This window comes from Lepeophtheirus salmonis, chromosome 11, assembly GCF_016086655.4.
Source record: "Lepeophtheirus salmonis chromosome 11, UVic_Lsal_1.4, whole genome shotgun sequence".
Taxonomy (NCBI): Eukaryota; Metazoa; Arthropoda; class Copepoda; order Siphonostomatoida; family Caligidae; genus Lepeophtheirus; species Lepeophtheirus salmonis.
The window spans coordinates 14,402,197-14,425,822 of record NC_052141.2 but is presented as its reverse complement, the minus strand read 5'-3'; the positions used below and the strand labels follow the sequence as shown (position 1 = coordinate 14,425,822).

General features: G+C 33.2%; 5 protein-coding genes and 1 pseudogene across 6 annotated transcripts; 3 read left to right on the top strand and 3 right to left on the bottom strand.

Annotated features, from left to right (window-relative positions):
- Positions 1-545: 545 nt before the first annotated feature.
- Positions 546-1,758, bottom strand: LOC121125815 (thymidylate kinase). Its single transcript, XM_040721055.2, has 2 exons — positions 1,436-1,758; positions 546-1,339 (listed from the first exon to the last, which is right to left on the bottom strand). Exons 1-2 carry the CDS (start codon positions 1,526-1,528, stop codon positions 788-790), a joined length of 645 nt encoding a protein of 214 aa, XP_040576989.1. The 5' UTR covers positions 1,529-1,758; the 3' UTR covers positions 546-787.
- A 4,058-nt stretch (positions 1,759-5,816) lies between these two features.
- LOC121125935 (carboxylic ester hydrolase) lies at positions 5,817-8,725 on the top strand. Its single transcript, XM_040721202.2, has 5 exons — positions 5,817-6,013; positions 6,084-6,210; positions 6,356-6,713; positions 7,047-7,288; positions 7,348-8,725. The coding sequence occupies exons 2-5, from the start codon at positions 6,085-6,087 to the stop codon at positions 8,563-8,565; spliced, it is 1,944 nt and encodes a 647-aa protein (XP_040577136.1). The 5' UTR covers positions 5,817-6,013; position 6,084; the 3' UTR covers positions 8,566-8,725.
- Positions 8,726-9,993: 1,268 nt separating this feature from the next.
- LOC121125980 (uncharacterized) lies at positions 9,994-11,011 on the bottom strand. 2 transcript variants are annotated; one of them, XM_040721253.2, is made up of 3 exons: positions 10,868-11,011; positions 10,568-10,658; positions 9,994-10,369 (listed from the first exon to the last, which is right to left on the bottom strand). In XM_040721253.2, the coding sequence occupies exons 1-3, from the start codon at positions 10,893-10,895 to the stop codon at positions 10,075-10,077; spliced, it is 414 nt and encodes a 137-aa protein (XP_040577187.1). In that variant the 5' UTR covers positions 10,896-11,011; the 3' UTR covers positions 9,994-10,074. The 2 variants fall into 2 exon arrangements, with proteins under 2 accessions (XP_040577187.1, XP_040577186.1); XM_040721252.2 differs by lacking the exon at positions 10,868-11,011 and having other exon boundaries at positions 10,568-10,789.
- Positions 11,012-11,147: 136 nt separating this feature from the next.
- On the top strand, positions 11,148-12,444 carry LOC121125981 (leukocyte receptor cluster member 1 homolog). The gene is made up of 3 exons (XM_040721254.2): positions 11,148-11,293; positions 11,352-11,430; positions 11,496-12,444. The coding sequence occupies exons 1-3, from the start codon at positions 11,271-11,273 to the stop codon at positions 12,330-12,332; spliced, it is 939 nt and encodes a 312-aa protein (XP_040577188.1). The 5' UTR covers positions 11,148-11,270; the 3' UTR covers positions 12,333-12,444.
- LOC121125982 (copper chaperone for superoxide dismutase-like) lies at positions 12,301-13,641 on the top strand. Its single transcript, XM_040721256.2, has 3 exons — positions 12,301-12,441; positions 12,501-13,150; positions 13,220-13,641. The coding sequence occupies exons 1-3, from the start codon at positions 12,432-12,434 to the stop codon at positions 13,373-13,375; spliced, it is 816 nt and encodes a 271-aa protein (XP_040577190.1). The 5' UTR covers positions 12,301-12,431; the 3' UTR covers positions 13,376-13,641.
- A 2,290-nt stretch (positions 13,642-15,931) lies between these two features.
- On the bottom strand, positions 15,932-17,530 carry LOC121126139 (leukocyte elastase inhibitor-like; annotated as a pseudogene).
- Between the last annotated feature and the right edge of the window lie 6,096 nt (positions 17,531-23,626).

Sequence of the window (23,626 nt, the reverse complement as noted above, 5' to 3'; positions counted from 1 at the left end):
AGAGGCATGGCGAATGAGTTGTCCCATAAAGAGATTGGACATGAACCAAACGGATTTCACTTGCTTTGACGTGACCGTCCCAGATCCTGTGAATAAAACACATCTCACGGAGCGTCTATATACAGAATTTAATTGTACCAAGTATATTCAGGCGAGAAAGAACTTCATTTCCAAGAGAAGATGGACGGAGGTTCGACGATGGGGAATGACTTACATTCACAGTCCAATTGAGGGAGTTAAAGGTGAAGAGGATCTCTTGGACGAACAAGAAGCGGGACCTTACTCTAAGTACTATGGATATTATAGAATCTTTACTAGGTCCTTGAGGGAAACAATCGCTCTAACTTGGTTGAAGGCGATTTTTTTACGAAACTTTTTCCCTCAAACATGGCCTCAGGCAGTCACTCATATGCAAGATCGTCTCAGAGACTTTAAAGAAATTTTAACTTATCATCTCATATTTTATAGCTGTATGCCGGACTGGGATATTGGCGACATTCTTTATTTCTGGATGCCGGACTTTCATATAGAATTCCTATTTAACATTGGTTGAAATGGGACTTTTTGTGTCGTTTATTCAATTTAAAATATTTTATATATATATACGATTACATTAAGAGGTTTAATGTATAAGTATAATAAATAACTGAGCACAGGTAGAAACACGATGTATATTGTTGGAATATTCCTTGTTACTAACTCAAACGTCCTTCATGATTGATGATTACAATAAAAGATTTAAATAATTTTTGTTCCGTTACTGAAAGTGTCAACAATTTTGTAAATTTCAGCTTCTTATGTTTAAGGGAGAAGGGGGAGAGTCCCTCTCCTTTACTAGTGTGTCCTCTATTAACGTCCTGAGCTCCGTATATAGCTCGTCTAAACTTTTCCCGTCCGTAGATACCCACTTCCACTCTCCACCCTTTCCAAACAGACGCTTAGAGTAAATATCCCTTACTTTAGCTTGAAACTCAACTTTTTCATACACTTCATCACCGAACCCGCCCCTTTTTAATGCTTCCTCAGGTGACACATCGAGGAAAAGAATGAGATCCGGAGTAGGGAGTCCATTGTCTGAGTTTGCGCACCAATCAAAGCTCATACCGGGTTTAGACGATGAATAGGCAATTCCTGAATAGGCATAGCGGTCACAAATGATATGTTTTCCAGAATCTAAAGTGGAGAGGATTTGAGGAACCTTTTCCCATCGATTGGCTGAAAAGAGGAGATGTATCAGTTGCCCGCACATTTCCTTTGCTCCAGTGAGAAAGGAATTAATGAGGGATCCTGTAAGTTTAGAGTCTCGGTCAGGAAATCGAAGAAATTCAAAATTAGGGTCCTATAAATCAATAAACGGTTTAAAATTAAGAGTTATGTTTATTCAGTATACAATTATTAATGAATTATTGTTCATTCAAATAGGGATTCGTCTCACTTGGGATAGCCTTTTTGCCAATGTTGTCTTTCCAGAGCGGTCACAACCTTCCAAAACGATAAAAGCACCTCTTTTTAGGACAGAAGTGGTCATTTTTCTGTTTATTAATTTTAATTAATATTATTTAGCAATGAATACTCCGATTCTGTATGTATTGATTGATTCGTTGGAACTTGGAAGAGCTGAAGGAATTTGAGTTCAAGTGTTTCATAAAACTTGTATTCAAGTTTCAACATGTAGGTAGGCGCCCGTGCTGAACGTCCTCTAGTGCTTAAATATGTCAATAGAGTAAGATACCATCATACTCTTTCCAATATTTGAGTATAACGAATTCCTTGATATGTGATTTTTTTTCCTTCAAATGTTAGATTTGAAGAGCTAATTAATATTATTCGATGTAGCTTTACCTTTTGTTTTCAGTGATACTCATATCTCTAATTCCTATTTCATGGGAAATGGAGAAATAATTACTTGGAAATATTTGTATATAATTTAAAATTGTATCTAATACGATAATTAACAAAAGCTATATAATAATTCAGGAGTAATATTTTAATATTATTCATCAATAAATCATTTTAAAGAATTAATTTTTAAAACAAAATTATTATTTATTGCATTTACCATTTAGTATTTAAATAAAATAGCACTGAAAGTATGAATTAACCTTAAATTACATTTAATTGACTTGGTATATGTATTTCATTAATTGTCATAATATTAGCAAAAAAGAATATTTACATAAAATAAAATTTTCCATATTTCTAAAGGAATCTAACAATTGGAAACACTAATCAGGAGCATCCGCTGGATTATATATACATATTTTTTTTTGAGGGAGGGGGGGGCTTACTTTTTTCGGAATTTTTTCAAAAAAATTTCATTTATAAATATTTTGAAAATCTAGTTATTCCCAAAAAATCAAATGTTTGGAGGAAAATTTCGAAACATCAATTTTATATATTAAATTTTTTGATAAAAATCTCAAAATTCATAGTTATTTACAGAAAATTAAATTTTTTTGAGAAAAATTTCTAAAATTAAATTTTTTGGAGAAAAATTTCAGATTTTAAATTTTTCAAATAAAAATTTTAAAAATCTATAACTATTCACAAAACATTTTAAAAACTCATAGCTATTATCAAAAAATTAATTTTTTTGTAAGAAAAAATTAAAAACAAATTTTTTCTAAAAAAATTTCAAAAATCCATAGTTATTGACCGAAATTATATTTTATGGAAAAAAAAATTCAATGATTAAATATTTTGGAAAAAAAATTAAAAATCCAAAGCTATTCACTGCATTATAATTTCACCAATGAAAATAAATTTTACCCCTATTTTCGAGTAAATTTTTTTCATTCTGACTTAAAAATTTCTAGTAAAACGCAAAAAATTTATTTTTGAATTCTTTTTCCAAAAATTTGAAATTTTATGTAAATAGTTGTTGATTCTTGATATTTTTTTTGATAAAATGTAATAGTCAATTTTTTTTTCCAAAAAATTAAATTTAAAAAATTATCTTTCAAAAAATTTAATATTCAAATTTAAAAAAAAAAAATTGATTTTTTTTGAGAATAGCTATGGATTTTGAAATTTTTTCCCAAAACAAATAATCTGCCAACTTTTTTAATCCATTAATTATGCTACAAGTATATTTTTAAATGTAGTTTACTTAGTAATTAAATATGTATAGCAATTTTTAACAAACCAATTTAGTAGCAAATATAGTAATCTACAATTATATTTTTATCCATTTATTGATAAAACAATCAATTCACCTTAATTAAAGTTAAACACTTTCTCAGAACATAACATATATATGTGATCAGCTGTAATATAAATAAATTTTTGTCAAATGATGGTTGAAACACATTTAAACACTCAGGATGTAGTTTTAATATTGAAATATCTTTAAGAATGACTTAAATATTTATTAAATCATCATAGAAAATACACACAATTCTTCCATACTTCCTTTCAAAAAAACAAAAAAAAACAAAAAAAACAGGCAATTGATAATATTATTATTTACGATTATTGATCGATTCATTTAATTGATTGTTCCATCCAAATAATGGCGATGATATCCTTTATTTGCTGATTTTTTTTTTGATTAAGCAATCAATTAATATGGATTTAATTTAAAGAAATCGAGTTACTTTGTTATAACTATGTAACAAGGAGGCAAAATCCCTACGGGACCTTGACCTAATTTAAAATCATGCAATAATGCTATCTTTTTTTTACTTTCAAGGGAAAATTCTGAATAGTGTGTTGTATGTAAAAAATGTCATACCGGTTTGTAAAAATAAAAAAAAGGCAAAAATTAAAGACAGTTAATTAATTAATGACAATTTAAAGAATGTTTTAGAGGAGAGCAGCTTAGCTGTCATGACGTCATGTTAGATGAGCTGCGAACTGCTGTGAGTGAAAGGAAACAAATACAAATCCCACTCCGTATATCGCAAGGACATTTAGGCTGGAATTACCCAAATATCAATCCTTAATTCAACTCCGAATTAAAAAAGGACTTACATTTATAATCCAAAGCAAACCCATAGGGTTACACGCTGTCTTTCATGATCAAACGGAGTAGTTATTACTTTATACTTAGAGGTTGTCTTCATTAATTTAATAATAATAACAAGAGTTTGAGGGGGAGGGGGACATGTTCAGATTACCAACTAGAACAAGCCCACTTTTCAAGGCTGGTTTTTGAACAAATTAATTACGGCCTTTTTTTATAAGGACCGTGGCTAAGATTCTTTTTTTTTTAGGGGGGGGGTATTACTTTTCCCAAAAACTTTTAGAATCACCATTAATTTCATATTTTCTACCATGACGTTGCCTACAGCCACACACATGCACTATGCGTGCGCATGTCTGTTCTCCCAGACAGTGTGGACACACACAGGCCATTGGGCCCGCTCACTCGACCGACGCACACATTGATATCAGAGCTCGATCATATGAAGCAGATGCTCATTCACTAACTGCTTTTTAACAGTTGAAACAGTGAAGAAAAAAAACAGAGTATCTCTGGTCACAGCTGCTCAGAGATGCGAAAAAAAACTGATGGGGAAATGTGTCAGCTATTTTATTTAGTGACTCTTATTTTAAAGAGGGGTTTACCTGAAAGATGTGCTGTACTAAGCTGCTGCTATGTCTCCTGTTTCTTCTTTAGGCTGAGGCCTTATTCATTAAAACAACTAAACCTAGGCTAAAATTGCTTTGTTTTATTCTAATATCAACTCATATATATAAATATATATGATACAATTTTTTGATAATAGTAAAAAAAAATTGTATTGTTTTTATTTTTGGTATGCATTTCGCAACTCCATATCTGTGTCTCGCGACCCCCACTTTGGCAACCCCTATTCTATTGTATAGCCTAAAATGAAAATGATTGATTTTGGAGTGAAGTATTCGAATTCAACTTCTTACTTAGTTATGTAATATATCAAATGATTATGACACGTCAAACCATAAGCAAGCTAAAATGATTTTTTTTTTCAAAATTGAGCCTTTATTACATTTGTATTCTTATACGAATAGTTATCTTCCATTTCTATCAACAAACTATTCGTATTAACCCTTGAGTGTGCAACAAATTGCACTTAATCGTCACAATAATAGAATGATAAATTGATCGTTTTTATGTGAAAATTTAGAAAAAAAATCTCAGATATCTTAATTCATGGCACAAATTTGAATATAACTTACTCAAATCATAGATTAGTATTTTATATCCTTGTTCTAAAGACTTCTAATCCTTCATTTAAAATGAGCCATCAGTCTCCTTAGTACAGTTTCCTTATACAAGTTACAACTTGTACACAACATAAAATACTTTTCAACTCCTTTTCCTAATTTTTGTTCAAGATTGTACATATTATGTCCTTTAAAATACAATGTTCATGGATATTTTTTTTTTGCATTTACGTAAAAGTCAACATTTTAACGAATTTATTTAATTAATATCCAAATGTATTTCTAGGATGATTTGATATTTATAATTTTACAATAATGAATTAGAATACTTCCGGGGTCAACTTTCTTTCAAACTCTGATTTATAACAAATATAATACGTACTAACATGAGGTCAAACTATAAATAAGTATATTTACAAAATAATAATATATCCTTGAATATACCCTTGGAGTAAAATCAGAGATTTGTTATAACAAAGAATGATTTAAAAAAAAAATCTATAGTCAAAGGCCAAATGCGACGATAAACCCCTATAATAGAATCAAGTGAAGTTCCACGTCGAAGCTCAGGTAAGCCTTAGCGACTTGTATCTAACGCTAAAAATGGTTATAAGACGCGCGTTGGTATGAAAAATCCTTCCTTTACTCAATGAATTCTTCTTCAGTAGTAAAAATACTTTCTTCAAGCTGGATTGAACAAACGCAGATAAACACATCATATACGTAGGGAAGTTGTGATTCCAAGTAGCCTACAAACTACCTGCTACTCAAAGAGTAGTTATAATCATTTCCAACAAAAAGTACTCGCATACCATTAAGTACTATATTCTTTTTCCCTTTTTTGACAATCTTAATATTCAAGGTAAGTTTGTCGGTGGGTTTTTTAACCCTCCCGTAGGAATTCATATCTGTATTATGCATAATATTTTAAGGATGGTTCAGTTGAAGAAGATCATGAGAAAAGAGATCATACTTGCAGTAATATTTCTGTCCACTGCACATATCGGCGCATGTCGAAGTAGACCAGATACGGAGAGAGAGCCGATTCTATCCCATCATGTAAGAAAATATTATTTATCTTAATAAACTATTATATCAAGTGTCCTTGAAGAGAACGAACTGAAATTAATGTGTTCCTACTCAAAGGATCCATCAATTAAATAATATCCAAATATAATGACATGTAATTTATCAAATACTCTAGGAAGCCGAGCCACAAGAGAAACATAGTCAACCCTCAGCTGAAAATGCTGAGCCCAAACATGGAGATATTTTGACGGGTGAGGATCGAAGTCGGGAAGAAGGTGAAATTAAAGTACAAGGGAAATGGGAGTTCCCGGTGGCTATTACAAAGTCTGGAATGTTATGGGGAACCATTGAGGAAACGCGGACGGGGGGACGGATCCTTGCTTTTAGAGGGATCCGACATGTAAGACCCCCTGTGGGAGATTTGAGATTTAAAGCTCCTGTTCCCTTTCCTAGATGGGATGGTATCCGTGAAGCGAAGAAAAATGGGCATTTCTGTCCTCAGCATATGTACTATAAGCCTGATGTATGGATTGGTAAGTTTAACTTGTTGCATTCTTTTTGGATGTGGCACACCTTTTATTGTTGTTGTTTTTTGTAATTTAATTTTTTTTACATATCTAAGATGACGTGGTTTATAATATAAGCGGTACATTTATTGAGAGAAAAATGGGCTAAGTTAAATTAAACCTGTAGATAGGTGAACAATAGCATGAAAAATAGTTCAGTGAATCTGTAGATTATGAATGATCAACGAAATTGTTGTTGCTTTATCCGATTAAATGCTCAAATTATTTCAATTAAATTATTTATTGTAATGATTTAATTATGATTTTGTGTTACTTATTAATATATATTATATCTAATAGGTGAGGAAGACTGCCTATGGCTCAATGTATTTTCCCGCGACTTGGCTGTTAATAAAAAACGTCCAGTCATTGTTTGGATTCACGGAGGAAACTTTGTCCGTGGATCTGCCGCTGACTACGAGCCTGATTACCTTCTAGATGAAGACATTGTTCTTGTTACCATTCAATATAGATTGGGAATGTTTGGATTCCTGTCCTCTGAAGATCAATATGCTCCTGGAAACTATGGAATGTTGGATCAAGTATGTTGTCGCTAACTTTTTTTTCCACAATATTTAAAATTATACTTCATTTTTTCCAGGTTGCAGCTCTACAATGGGTTAAAACCAATATCGATGCTTTTAGTGGAGACGTTAATCACATCACCATTATGGGTCAACAAGCTGGAGGTGCCTCCGTACATTATCATATGCTCTCTTCTTTGAGTCGCGGTCTTTTCCATAGAGCAATTTCCCTCTCTGGTTCTGCTCTCTCTTGGTGGGCGAGTTTGAAAAGACCCCTGGAGCGTGCAAAGAAATTGGCCAGACTTTTGGAATGTCCTTATGATGCTGATAAGTCCAAGGAAATGATTGAATGCATTAGAGGAATAGAAATGGAAAAAATGATGAACACTCATCCCAATTTTTATGAGTGGAAACATTTGAATCAAAATCAAGAGCCAGTCAACGCATGGAGTCCCAGAGTAGATCCTGAAGCAGCTTTGTCTTTTATGCCTAACGAACCTATTGATCTCATGACAGCTGGAAATTTCCAACATGTTCCTTGGATTGCAGGAATAACTGATGACGAAGGTGCTTTCAAAGGCTCTGCCTTCTTTTCAGAGATGAGGAACGTGAGAGAATTTGAAGAGGACTTTGAAAAAATTGGACCTCTCATGTTTGGATTCCATGATGGACAATCCGAAGCACCTAAAATGATGGCTAGAAAAGTAATGGATTATTATTGGAATGGAAAGGAATTGACAAAGGAGAACGCCAAATCCTTGGTTGATGCCTTGTCGGACTCTAGCTATGCTCATCCTGTGGATACTGCCTCTAAAATCCAATCTATCAAAAGTCAAGCTCCAGTTTATGTATATCATTTTGGTTACAAGGGAGTTAATTCCCTCACTCAAATGGACACAAATTCTCATCCTCCACAAGTAATACAAAGAGACATTCCCTATGGTGTTGGTAACGGAGATGATCTGATTTATTTATTTCCTATTTTATCTGGAGCCTTTCGTCCACTACCTCATGATGATCTCATATTTTCTCAACGCTTCATTCAACTCTTTACCAGTTTTGCCACTGATGGAAAGCCTGTCATCAAAATGGGGGAGGGCATTGATGACTTTGTTTGGCATCCAGTTGATCCCAACAATGCAACTCATTTAGATATTGGTAACGAAATGAGAATGGATCTTGGATTGCCAAATCATGAAAGAATGAACTTTTGGCAGAGCATGCCTGTCTATTGGAACTCAGATCGTGAAAACTATAAGCCAGCTCCACCTCTTCAAGATAAGGATGAGCTCTAACAGTTATACTGGTTAATTTTTGTATCATATTGATATTAAACAATGTTTTCACTTTATAGTATTTCACCAATTGTTATCATTCTTAATCAAATTAATAAGCATTTGCCTGCAATAAAGTAGCTACGATCCAATAAAGAAACTAGAAAAAATACATGTCGAATTAATTATTTGTATGCAAGTATTGATTTTTAAATCATTTAAAGTGTCCAAATTAAATCAATTAAGCAGGCGACAGCTTACTCCTTCACTTCAATACTCATGTTCCTGTATAATTCATGAGCGTACTTATATTATGAAATCCTAAGAGGCTAACAAAAATCGCCTTCCGGGCTCTTATTTGCCCTTGACAAAGGAAAACAAGAGGACCAGTTATTTTCGATAAGAAATTTGCTTCATCCATGGATCCAAATGTAACTGTTATATGATCGGAAAGACTTTTCAAAGTATTCGCACCACATCATCTTTAAAGATCCACTGGATTTCGATTTTTTATTACTTTTGTCCTGAAAAAGTACTAATAATAAGTATAAGTACTATTGAGTCCAGAGACTAACAATATAGATTGAATGTATAGTTCTAGGTAGACCATTTGAGGCAGGTATAAAGAAAATATTTGGAATATAAGATATTTAAGAACATGAACAACAAATGAAATGGATCAACATCTCTCTGACTATTGCTAATACATTCATAAGTTCTAAACATAATGTATGCACTCGTAACCGAGGAACAACAATACAATCAACCTCTCACTGCAATGCCAATGCTACACTTTTCTCTGACAATTCACAAGACTAAGATACTATGAGGCTAGTAGCTCTATGCAGTTTAATAATTTAGACTTTAGAGGGTTTGGGCAATTTTGATTGTAGAGAATATAGAACACATTTGAAATTTGTGAAGTAAACTTATATGTACTTTCAAGTTTCATAAATTAACCATTAGCCCATGCCTCTGATGTTCTTTACAAACTTTTTTAAGTTAATCATAGTCCTGGTGGTTGATGATACTCTTAGTGGCGATGTTCCTTAAAAACACTTCCTTGAATAAATAAAATTCTTCTAGATCATAAAAAAAGAATTCATTATATAGTATAATAATATATATTTATATTTTTTCCGCCTTGATTTACCATTTTAAAACTTGAAAATTATATATTTGCATAGTACTATTTAGTATTTACAACTAATGATGATGACAGACTAAATTTTTCATGACTAACTTTCTCCCCAGTTCATTGGCATCTCTTTTTGTCTAATCCATCATTACGTGGCTAAATATGAAGAAATAAATGTATAATTAAAAGATGGTATACTAAGTATATAGGAAGTGGAACATGCTCAGAGGTATATGACCGATGCACGATGATCATCGATGCATGTTTCAAATTTGGATAAATGTCATGGTGAAATTAACTGTACATACACCTTATATTGTGGAAATCAATTATATTTCATAAAATTCAATAAATACATTTAACTAAAACTATGAATATTCTAAAAAGGTAATTTAAGATTTATTTTTCTCTGCCCAATCCAAATATGATCCGACATAATTGGCAGTGTTGGAAAATCCTAAGGCTTTAACTGTGTCCATAGCACTCTGAGAACGAATTCCTTTGAGGCAAAAGAAAACTAGGGGATCTGTCGCATTGGGTTTCTCTACACCATATTTCGCAGAAAATTCATTAACATTTAATTCGCCAAAGGCATTTGCTATTTCTCCCAAAGGTACATTGACAGTACCTGAAATGGCTCCAGGTGATATCAGTTCATCGGGATCACGAACATCGACAATTACCACGCTGTATTAAATAAATCATGTCATACATCATTAAATTGGTCAAATCATGTGAATATAATTATAAAATAAGAGTGTATTTGATAATATAATTAATAATCATTCATTATATATCCAGGTAGAGGGCGTCATTTGGCATAAATATCAAATAATTTTTCTATAATAAGAGCTTAATATGGCTATAAAATCCCTTTGGCTTTACCTCTTGGAATGCTCTTTACGGTATTTTTCAAATTCTTCATAGTCTATTGTAGGGTTTAATACGACAGATGATGCAAATGAGCGAACTCGATCTGGAAGGAAAAAGTTTATTATTCGTCGAGTCACAAGTTGTTTTCCCATCGACATGATATTCCTTGACTCTATTGCTAGTACTGTTAATATTATTTATCAAAGGTTAAGAACTATGTTGAACTATTGCAATTTTGATAATATTATGAATAAATAAATAAATGTTACCAGGTTTAGCTACAATCTTTTACGTTTAGAATTATAAAAATACCTTTACTATGTTGATTAGATTGTTCCATTTCAGAAATGCTATTAGATTTCAACTAATAATAACATCAATGAAAAATGAACTCTCACCTACTTTTCAACTTCTATCCCTTGTATGCTTCTTTATATAAGTTACATAAGAGTATTACATTTCAAATACAGTTCTATCATTCATGGAATATGTAACTGCTTTTAATACATACATACACAACATTAAAAAATTATTCAATAATAATATCCTAATACAATGAATACTTAAACAACAGTTGTTAATATATTATTTTTTCTTATTGTGAGGAAAGCCGGTAAAAATGGCCAAAAACTCACGTTGGTCATTCTGATTTAAATCATCATAGATTACGTCAGGAATGATGCAAGTCAATAACAACACCTGATCCATCAATAACATGAATATATTACCAAAAAAAAGGTGATAAATAAATTAAATATCAAATTTAATTTAATCTTGGATATTATTATGATACTAGGTGGCATGTTCGTACACGGGATAATATCAACCGAGTTCGAAGAGATGAGGCTAAGGCTGCTGAGGAAGAGAAAGAGAAGGTGAGTGGTGTGGCGGGATTTTGAATTATATTAAATTTAATGGATCATTATTTAATGCATTTTAGGAACGGAGGATTGAAGTAGCGGATCGAGAAGTGAGACTTCAACTACTACGAAGTAAAGCCAATGCGAATAGGTCCGACGTCGCCGAGCCCCTTCTTCCCTCTACCTCCTTTGAGCATGTCAATTTTTTCAAGGATCTTGAAGAAGGTGAAACAACAAAGAACTCAAATGAAGAGAATCAAGCTGAGAAGAAGAAGGATCAAGAGGATTGGGAGAAGAAAATGGGGATTTTGACGTATTTGGGTGGGGAAAGAGTGGATGAGGCCTGGTGGGAAAAGGGGCGAGAGAAGATTGATGAAACGAGTATCAAGGATCCGAGTAGAAAGGAGGCAATGGATCCTTTAGGAGACATTAGGGGTTATTTGCGTACATCCGGTGTCAAACGCCTTGCCACAGAGTCGTCAGAGGAAAAAAATCCTGTAACCTCCCACAAGAAGAAAAAGAAGCATCGACGACATCGCTCCTCCTCCTCCTCTTCTCCATATACAAAGAAAAAAAAGTCGAAAAAATCAAAGAAGAAAAAGTATCACAAGCGACGACGACAAAGACACTCTTCCTCCTCCTCATCTGATTCATTCAGCAGTGGCAATGAATCTAAAATTGCGGAAAAATCCAAAAAGAAAGAAATGCTGGATCTACTAAGATTAGAAAGACTTGAACGAGAGAATAAAGAGAGAGTAAGAGAGTCTCGCATCAAGAATGGTCTAAGTGCAGATCCAGGACCTGAAGAAAAAACTCCAGCTCAAGAAGGTCCGACTAGAAAGTATAACTCTCAATTCAATCCTGAATTTGCTCGTCAAAATAAATTGAATGTAAAGACCAAGTATTGGTTGGAATAGACTTTTGACACTCCAATGATTTGTGACACATGCTTTTGAGGGAGAATGATTATAATTATATTAAAATAATTATTGTTGAATTGATTTATTATAATAAACATGGTTGAATGTATGTATAGAATCATTACTCACTACGGATCTTTAATTCCATTGTCATCTAATTTATAGCAGTCATGGTAGAAACCGTCGTGGAGTTCCAAGTCAATATGACTTGCCAAAACTGTGTAAAGAAAATTTCATCCGAATTGGCTGCACAAGATGGTATATCTAGTTATGACATTGATTTGAAATCCCAGTCTGTTGTAGTTTCGTCAGTCCAGCCAACAAGTGACATTAAGTGTCTCATAGAGTCAACGGGTAAAAGAGCAGTAGTGGTGGGCTCCTCAGGAAAGACATTACAATCAGGATTGTCATCTGCCGTTGCAATGCTTGGAGGAACTATTGGGTCTTCAATAAATCAAAAGACTATTGGTGTTATTCGGTTTACGCAAGTTGATGATGAAAACTGTATTATCGACGGTACTATTGATGGTCTTAGCCCTGGATATCACGGTCTAGCAGTCCATGAATCTGGGGACCTTAGTCAGGGCTGTAATAGTTTAGGTGGACATTATAACCCTCGAAATATGAGGCATGGAAGCCCGTTGGATAAGGAAAGACATGTAGGAGACTTGGGAAATGTTTTAGCGAATGAGGAAGGACGAGCAATTTTTAGGATTTCAGATAAACTTATTAAGGTATGGGACTTGATTGGAAGGTCTGTAGCAGTCGGAAGTGAGCCAGATGATTTTGGTCGAGGAACCAGTTCCTCCTCTTCGGTAAGCTATCTTTTAATATATTAAACAGGAGGAACAATTAATTAAAAAGTGGATTGAATCTTTCGTTAGATTGATGGAAATACCGGGGTTAAATTGGCATGTGGAATCATAGCTCGATCCTCGGGGCTTTTTCAAAACTCAAAACGTTTTTGTGATTGTGATGGAGTTTCTCTTTGGGATGAACGTGATAAACCCTTGGCGGGTCCTGGAAGAAATGAATCCTAAATCAATTGTAGTCTGCTTCTTTCACATGCATTTCTATTGAGATACAAATTGCTTTCCAATCATTAATCATAACGTTAAAACATTTTTAAACCGTTATGTCTATATTTTCTATACTCAACTTAATGTATTATGCTATAAATATTTGAATGGTGTTCTTACAAATGGGAAATATAACTCATTGTCCCTGTTATCTAAATTTATGTTCGGATATGATTTTGATTAATTAATTATTGAGAAATATAGATATAAAGCTGGAAACATCTTAATTAATTGTTGGGTTTTTGTATCGTTGTTAATTATATATAATAACTATATATATATATAACTTTAAAGTGTACTAAAGCTAGTGCTCTGCATTCCAGGAGTAATAAGGGGTCGACTAAAAGACAAATTTTGCTTTAATTTCATAGAAGATAACTCCCCAAGAAATACTCAGTGTTACTCTCCGTTTTTCATGAGGACATCATACAACTGTGCATTGCTTAAGGGCGCTGTCGTAGCATTTCATGTCAGCCAAGGTCGGGGGTAGTAAATCAATCAAATTTATTATCGTAAGGAAAGAAAACATAAAGTGATCATATAATACTTTATACTTTTATAATAATACAATAAATTTATGTATGACGTACATATTAGTTATGACGTATTATAATTTAAAATTAAATAGTTCAAATTAGTGTCCTAAACAGCTCATAGTTGTGCTGTTTTTGGCTATTTTTCAAGGTTAAAATAACTAATAAGTATAAAATTCACTTTATTTTTAAACATAAATTACTAAATCAAAATATTTCATCTATCATTTGACGAAATTTCATAAAGCTAGCATTAACCAAGGTTAATAGAAATACAAGGTTAGACCATCATGCAATCGGGCTTGCTAGAATTTTCAATCTGATGTATTGTACCGACTCCTGGGCAAGACAGGCAGATTTTGACAAAACACGCAACCACCCATAGTCTATGACGGCACTATTCCTAGAATTTTCAATTTAATGTATCGTAAAAGATGTATATATTTAGGGTGTCTTATGCAACGAGAAACTTCTTAATGATCAGCTGTTCGAGCAACTTAATACGCGGGGAGAAAATAGATTATAACTCTTTCGTAACATACTCACAATGTCACGATTTGGCTTTATTGAACGGATTAAATTCTCACAAATGTTCGTTTGAATTGCAGCAATCCAAGACAAACTAACTGGTTAATGCAATCTCCCCTTAATGTTACTAACTGAAAAATTATTGAACAGATTGAATTCTCAAAAGTCTTTATCCTAGACAAATTAAGTGACTAATATGATTTCCCTTCTAATTTTTAATACTAGAATGGAGAATAAAAACTGTTGCTAGACAGAAAAAACGGAGGAGGAGGAAGATTCAAAAGTTTATTTTTGTATATGTAAGACTATTATGAGCTAAAGCTTTAGACCTGAACCTGTCCGTTCCACGGACGTACGGGGCGGGGACGTATTTGGACACAAAATGGTGGTGGTCAAATAATTTAAAAATTCAAATAAATTATTTGAATTAAATGTTAAAGTACCTAATTTATTCCAGAACAATAATTAAAAAACCCACGAACGCAAAACTTTTTGTGGGTAGCCTCCTTGGTTTGATAAAAAGAAAGGTTATGTTCATCAAGGTTTGCGCCAAGTTGCAAAGATACCAAATAATCAGTAACAATAAACAATCAACAGTAACAATCCTCTCAGTATGTATCTAAACCAAATTTATGACTAATAATTTTTATGTTTATTATTTTTTAATATCACAACTAAAAAGTTTATTATCATAACCTTTTTAAATTAAACCCTGTTCAACTCCATCTCAATAAACTAACCTACTCCTAACCCATCCTAAAGTATAGATCGCTTAATACATGTACCAACTACATAACCACTTTAAAATTACTTAACCTCCAAATAAATTAGTATCCTGTGTAATATCCAATGCTTCAATAGAATGCGCATACTTGCAGCAATACAAGACAAATTAACTGGTTAAAGCAATCTCCCCCTCATGTTACTAAATGAAAAATTATGGAACAGTTGAATTCTAATAAGGGTTCGTCCAAGACGGATTAACTGGCTAATAAAATCTTCCCTTCGCCTCTTATTTTTAATAGTAGATAGAGCTAGAAGAAAAAAAAACTGTTGCTAGGCAGCAAACACGGAGGAGGAAGATAGATATGTTTCTTTTTGTATATATAAGATGTTTTCTTATGGGAATCATGATTTCATTTTGGGTGTATGTTTTCAAGTATTCCTGCTCGTAATTATGTTAATTTCATCTATTTGTTCATAATAGCCTAATTAATATACTGTTTGTCATATTTGTATTGGAGTTAAATAAATTTTACCATGTTAGTAAACGGATGATTCCTCATTTTTTAAATATTTTAACTTGTTATGTTTCAATATCATGCTAAAATTTAAATTGATAATTATAATGAGTAAAATTAATCGAATTAATGAATTCAAAAACAATATTATTGAATGCTTTTATGGAAGGCTTCATATCAATTCTTAGGATTTCTTAATAATTAAAAGCTGATCATTTAGTTTAATCATAAATTTAATTAGTCAGAGTTATGGTAGTCATTGCTACATTTAACATTTAAATATTTATTAGATAATTAAACTGAATAAAAATATTAATTATGTTGGACTTGTTCCATTAAAATAATGGATTCACGACTCTTCCAGAAAATAAAATGAGTCCAGTTGAATTATCCCTGATCATGAATGTAAATGGATGATCCACAACAACTGGATCCAGTATTGTCAAAGCACAACACTGATTTGTTAGGATAGCAGTAGCTGCAGCAGCCTCGCTTCTTTCTTCATTGACTTCAATCATTGCTTTTTGAATCACTTTAGACACATATATATCTCCTGGAGCACCTGCTACTCCTGATAAATCACATTTCGGGCTAAATATGTCGCTTACTCCTTGTAACTCAAGACCTGCCTTAATATCATGAGTAGATTCAATCTTGAATTTGGGAAAACATATAGGCTTATTTTTCTTGCGTGTAATTTTATCAAGTATGGAGGGATCAAATAACTCTGAGGATAACTTTGCCTCGACTTCTGTAAGTCCGAATCGTTCTTTGGGGAGAAGGATATACATCGTCATTCGTTCTCCTTAATATGGTAGAGCACATATAGTACATTTTAAAACCTCGACATATTCAGATGCAAATTCTTTGTCTTTAAACATCGTCGGAACTTCTACAGTTTGATCCGGAGATACATGGAATGGTTTGTCTGACGTGGGAGTTGAATTAAACTATTCCAACCAGTTTCCTTTGAAATATATAGCATTAATTAAAACACTTATAGTAGATGGATCAACTGAGCCTTCAGCAAATAAGTCCTTGATTTTGTCATGTGTTTTGTCTGATATCCATTTGTTCAATTTGTATATAGCTGCATCCGTGTCCTTAAAGTTTGTGGTTTCAACCTCTGACAAAAAGTACTTCCTGGAGTCATTAAAGAATTTCTTATTAATGTCCACTTGAGTTGAAAGGAATATGCCATTAGCAATTTCGAGCTTGATGTTCTCATCAGACTTGGTAATTGAAGATATGATTGAATAAGCAGTTTTTAAGACTTGATCATCATCTGTTAAATTTAGGACTTCTTTCAACTCCTTCAGAGTGTTCCCTTGGGCTCCCATACTCGCCATGGACAAAACACTTGCAACACTATAGCTCGAAAAAATTGTATTTTCTTCAGGATTAAGCACTTTGTTGAATAAGTCGAATCCAAACTTGATGGATCCTTTAACGATGAGGCTAACTTCTTTTGTGGGACTTGGTTGAGGCATTATCTTTTATTTTATCAAGTACTGACGTTTATAAAACTGAGACTGAGTAATAAATGGCGTTTGCAATTTTGTGTATAAGGGAAAGACTCTTTCATAAAACTGTTTCATGACTATTTACTACATGAGTCATGCAGTCAATATCAGTAGTATTAATTAGAAATTACAAGGATACGTCCTGTGAGGCAATAAATTATTTATAATTTGTTATCGTATTTTGAATCTCTTTGAGCCAATCATTGGGGGAGGAGATATTCCTTTTTATTCTTAGTTGTTAAGATACTATTGGTCCTAGCTAAAACATTTTAATACTTTAGTTCAGGCCATATAATTAAAATACAATAGACACAGTGTTACCTCGCTAACACAAAAATACCCAATGTATTTTGTTGTCAGCTGTTGATTCCCTCATCTCTCTTGATACGTCATGGCTATTTCATAATTTATTCTACATGATTACATGAGAGATATATAGAAGTTGGTATGATTGACTTATTTGACTAACTACCAGATGATTTCGGGCCTTTTTTTCTTTCTATTCGGAAGAAAGGTTGTGTGATACAATAAAGGTCACGACTTGTAGAGCTAATAATTATGGATGAATATCAGCGGAAATTTTAAAGGTCAACGAAATCTCAGAAGCTCACCTTTTTCTATTAATAATAACTAAGGAAAACTATGTAAACTCTTTAGCTGTCAATCATAAAAATATTGATGAATGATATAAATGAGTGATTGGACGATTAATCGGTATCGGGAAAATAATGTTAAATTTGTGATTTCGATTTTTATTATTTATCACTGGTATTTAAATGTTTTTTACTTTCCTAAGTTATAAAAAAATAGTCTCCCTAATTAAAGAATTAAGGTTTTTACTAGAAAATTTAATATTTGAAATATTTTTTCCAAAAGAGTTAATTTTCTGTAATAACTAAGTATTTTTGAAATTTTTCTCCTAAAAATTAAATCATTGATTTATTTTTTCTCAAAAAAAATTTAGATTACAAATTTAACTTTTGTATTTTTTTTTCCAAAAAATGTTCTGTTTTGTAAATAGCAGTCGTGTAAATTTTTTTCCAAAAAATTTTAAATATAATTTTTTTTTGTTAATAGCTGTAGATTAAACAAAATTTGAATATCAGATTGTATAAATAAAAACAAAAATAAATAAATATATATATTTATATAATCCAAAAAATTTAGCAAAATGGTATTTTTTAATTATCATTCAAAATATTAAAAAATCCGGATTTTTTTGGAATCGTCGCATCACTAATTAAAATAAATAGTTGTGTTTGAATTTTTAAACCGGGAGTGAGCTCCAAGTCTGACATTGGAATATTTTGGATTTAAAAAATTAATTTAAATACTATTATATTAATATAAAAATAACCAAGCCCGTCGCAATTATACGTCAAGGCAAATAGAATAAATTTCAAAAATACTTAGTTATTCACAAAAAATTAACTCTTTTGGAAAAAATATTTCAAATTACTTTAAATTTCAAATATTGAATTTTCTAGTAAAAACCTTAATTCCATAAGACTGGGTTCTGGCAATGAGTATCACTTTAATAAGATATCTATACAACTATTCTGAACACATTATCCTCAATTTTTTATATTAATAGTATGAAAAGAACTTATTTGATTTATCTAAATTTAAGAAACCTCTCTCATCTATTTGTTGTAATATTTTTCAAATGGACAATTAATTAATTCTTCAAAGAAAGTTATATATTCCCTTCATTTCAATGACATATATTTTTGTACTGAATATATGTATATGCTCGTACAAACACATTTTGTAGATGAAAGATTTATATCCCTCATTCAAACTTCAAAATACTTCTATAATTAAGCTCAACACTGGAAAAACATCAAAAATTCTCAGTTATATCTGAACTAAAAGACAAACTAAATTTGAACTGTGTTCAAAAAGCTATTCGGCTTTAACCTGAAGCTCAATTTGGTTTATAACTAAAATTATTAACGTAGGTATAAATTTAAATTTAAATAACATATTGAAAGCATTAATTATACCTTGTTTTATGTAATAATAGTAAAAATCCAAAAATAAAAAATATATATTATACAGTAACCATAGAACACAACCAAAAAGAAGTTTCCAATATATATTTTAGGTTTTAAAAATTGTATAATCAAAGTGAAAGTATAAAAAAAGAATCCTACCTAATCATTGGACTAGCTTAATCATATCAGTTAAATGAAAATTTGTAGATCAAATTTGAAGGTTCTTATGAAAGATATTACCTTTTTTGTAATGATTTTATGTACATCAGTCATTTTTTTTTTGCTTTTTCGAAGTCAAGATATGAAATCAATATAAATGAAGATAAAATATATTAAGTATTCAAAGATATATTATGGATATTATACATAGATTTGCGAAGGAAATACAAGATTTTGTTTATAGCGGAACAATTGAAGCTATCATGTCTGGATCCAAATCATCGTCGATATCTATGTAGCGATTAGCTACACCGGTAAATATAACCGGTTCTTCCCTAAAGTCTTTAGTGTTGAATAATAATGTTTATAGATTTTATTAGAATAAAGTTAGTATGTTTTGTGAGTCTAAGTAAGTATGAGTTCTTATTAAAAGAGTCAAACTGGTGACCCCGACGTGATGTCTAGAAGCGGCCGAGTTGTAGAAGACCCTCAAGTGGTAGAGCAAGTTAAAATTATCCCCATTTTGGCTGTACAAACCCAAGTCTTGGTTTCGCCGACTTGAGGCTCTAACTGGAATTTGTACAGTCTCAGAAGAAACTGAAAAATATTACCATTTGCTGTCGGCTGTGAACTACAAAGTTCTTGATTTATTCGACGATGGGGCAGGAGAGTTTGAGTGATACTCCTTACTCTGACCTAAAGTCCAAAATTCTCAAAGGATTCGAGATTTCAACTCAGACAAGATGGAAATACTTTTTAAACTGATTGAGAATCCTGGTGCTCACTCTGTGACTGAGATTATTAGTCATGCGATACATTATCTCTCGAACATAACCAGAGGAGTGGACGCTCAGCGCAGTTCGTGAATTTGAGCTAAGACGAATTTACCCATAAGCCCATACATCGTGGAACTGGAAAAGAAGAAGAATGTTTCTATCATAAAAAGTGGGGGAAGGGCGCACTCAAGTGTGGAACCCCACATAATTGTTCTAAACTTATATAGCGTCGGGCAATCGTCCCAATGTTAAATCTCTATAGTCCCCCCCCTCCCCAGCAAACTCCTCCTTGTGACTAGTAACGGAATCGAATTTCTCATTGATAGGGGATCACAGTGGTCTATACTTCCAACATTATTTGCTCCAGATCCTGATAAAGTAGTGTTCCCTCAACTCATTGTTGCCAATGGTGCTCCAGTAGAAACGTGTGGAGTAAGAAATCTCTAAATTTAACCCGAATGCGCTACTGTACTATCGAAAGAGAGTTTATTGGTCTCAGGGAGGCTTTACGTGACTTCAAATAATTCATTGAGGAACGTCTGATTGTTGTATACACGGAGCACAAGCCTCTGATTGGTGCTATCAAGTCCAAAAATCCTAGATGGTCTAATAAAGTTCACTGTTATTTTGCAGAAGTGTCCGAGTATGGAGCCAGTCTGCATCAAATAAGTGGGAAGGACAATATCCCTGCCGATTTTTTGTCAAGAATGAATAATATTACGGTGGATTTGGTGGATTGCGAGGAGTTTACCACTCTGTCAGAGCATGAGTCCGTTGCTCTAGATGAAAACCGCAAAGTCCTTGAGATAAACGGGTATGAAGTGATCTGTGATGTCTGTAATCCTATCCCACGGCTTGTTGTGCCTCCATCTTTAGTCGAAAGAATAACTAAGTGTGTACACTCTGAGAGTCATCGGGGAGTACAGACTCCTGTAAGAAAGATTGCTGGTTGTTATTTTTAGGATGTGGACTCAAGGGTGATGTGAATGAATGCATCCGTGTTGGTGAATATGTGTGAAAACTAAAATAACGACCTACACAAACAAGAATCTAACTGTAGTAGATGTACCCGAGCAAAAGTTCAATTACCTTCACATAGATTTGTTGGGCCATTCACACCAGTCGATGGCATGAGCATAGTTGCCTACAATATTTGATCGACGTACAAGATGGTTAGAAGCAATGCCTCTAAGAAACACTATCACGATCTGGGAAGATAGTTTATCTCAGAATTATGGAAGTTAATGTATAGTAATCTCCAGATCAATTGTAAATATAGCACACCTTTTCATCTCCAGGCTAATGGACTAATTGACAGAGCACATATCACATTAAAAGAAACATTGAGAGCTTACCTACCTGAGACTCAAGAATGTTGTGGAAATGCACTACACAGAGTATTATTTGATCTGAGAACGACTCCTAGAATTGATGCCGGCGTTTCTCCGGCTCAAGAAGTATTTAGAAAAGAAATCCAATCTCTTTTTCTGCTAGATGTGCTTGTATGTGAAAAGAATATATCCTAGGCCTAGTCATCGTATTTCAGTGAAAGATAAAATTTAATCTGAGGACAAGAAGCTACGTCAAGCGGCTAAAGCGTTCATCATGAGTCCTACTATTAAGATACCAATTGACACTTCCTATGAAGGCCCATTCGAAATTTTAGAAAGGTACCAATCTATCAATAGATTGAAAGCTGCCTATGTGTTTCAATAATTCTTATTTAATTTAATTTTATTACTTTTTTTTATAATTTCTACTCTCGTGGCTCGGAATCCGGAGTCAAAAATAGAGGGGAAGTAGTATAGCGATTAGCTAATAAGAACAATTCAAGAGGCAAGAGTACCGACAAAAGTAGGAGAGTAAAGATCATAATTGGGAATGGTAAATCAAATTGCAAAGTTTGTTCCCAATATAACGGAATTGACGACACCACTTCCCGCTTTATTCAAAAAATGCCCATTATGTATGGGACAAGCTGCATGAAGAATGTTTAAAAAAAAATTCAAGGGAACTTTTGAAAACATACACGTTCGGAAGATATGACAGGAAGGAAGAGCATCGTGTGAATACAGATGCATCTGCACATGGTGTAGGTGCAGTGCTTTACTAGAAGAAAGGAGAAGGATGGATCCCCGTTTCGTATGAAAGTCGGACTTTGGCGGAAGCTAAAAAGAGGTATGCTCCAATAGAAAAGGAAGCTCTGGCAGTGGTTTGGGTTCGTGAATATTTTGCCGCATTCATTTGGAGGAAGAAATTTCAAATCGAGAAGGATTGTGAGCCATTATAGTGTCTGTTGGGAGTTAGACCATTACCAGATTTCCCTCTAAAAATGTAGAGATTTAAGGTACGTATGGAGAAGTACGACTTTTTATATAAGGTACATCCCGGAAGAAACGCATCATATAGCGGATTTTTTTAGTATAAGAGGGAAGGATACCCCAAAGGTAGTCATCCATCGACAGACAAAATGATTGGAGCTGATACTAATACCAACATCTGACAAGTGTTCATTTGAAATAGCAAAATTGACGATGGAAGATCCGGTACTGCGGAAAGTTTTAGAATCTGTTGTGGAAGGGAGGCCGAAAATATTAACCAAATTTCAGAAGAAATTATACAATTTTATCAACATCGTGATAACATTTTTCGTTGGGTAACTTAGTTGTTTAGGGAGAGAGAATAGTAATACCTTTGATAGTACGGTGTGATATATTACATCAGTTGCATGAAGGACATTTGGGTTTTAGTAAAACAAAGTTAAGGGCGAGTGAGTCCGTGTTCTGGCCGGGGTTGTATGCGCCTTCGCTAGCCACACATTTTTGCTATCTTTCAGGCAATTAACGGATGCCTTTCCAAAAAGAATGTTCGTCTTTGGCTGCAAATTTGCCATCGATCCATTTTTTGGCTTCAGTGTAAGAATCGAGGCGTAAATCATTGAGTGAGTGGCCCATCTATGCAATCAAGTGATGATCAGAAGGCACCAGATCTGGCGAGTAAGCCGCATGAGCAAGAGATTCCTCATAGTACGATTCAACAGACTGATGGGTGGCTATAGGGCGATGCTGGGGTACGTTGTCATCAAGGAAAATTACCCTGTGTTGCCTGACTTCATATTTTGGGCCTTTTTGGCATATAGCATGATTCAAATTGACCAATTTTTGTTGGTAGCGATCACCATGAACGGGTTGTGGAAGGGTGTAACATATGACACCACACTGGTCCCAGAACACACACAGTATTGCCTTCATTTCTTTCATCTTCATTTCTCACGACGCAATCACCACTTTGGAATTTTTGAAGCCACCTGAAGCACTGTGCTCTGCTTAGAAAATGTTCACCGTAAGCTTCCACAAGCATTGATGGGATGGGCTTGAGAAGCGTTTTTCTTCAATTGGTAACGGAAAACCAATGATGTCCGCACATCGTAGTTTGTAGGGACAAAACTAGACATT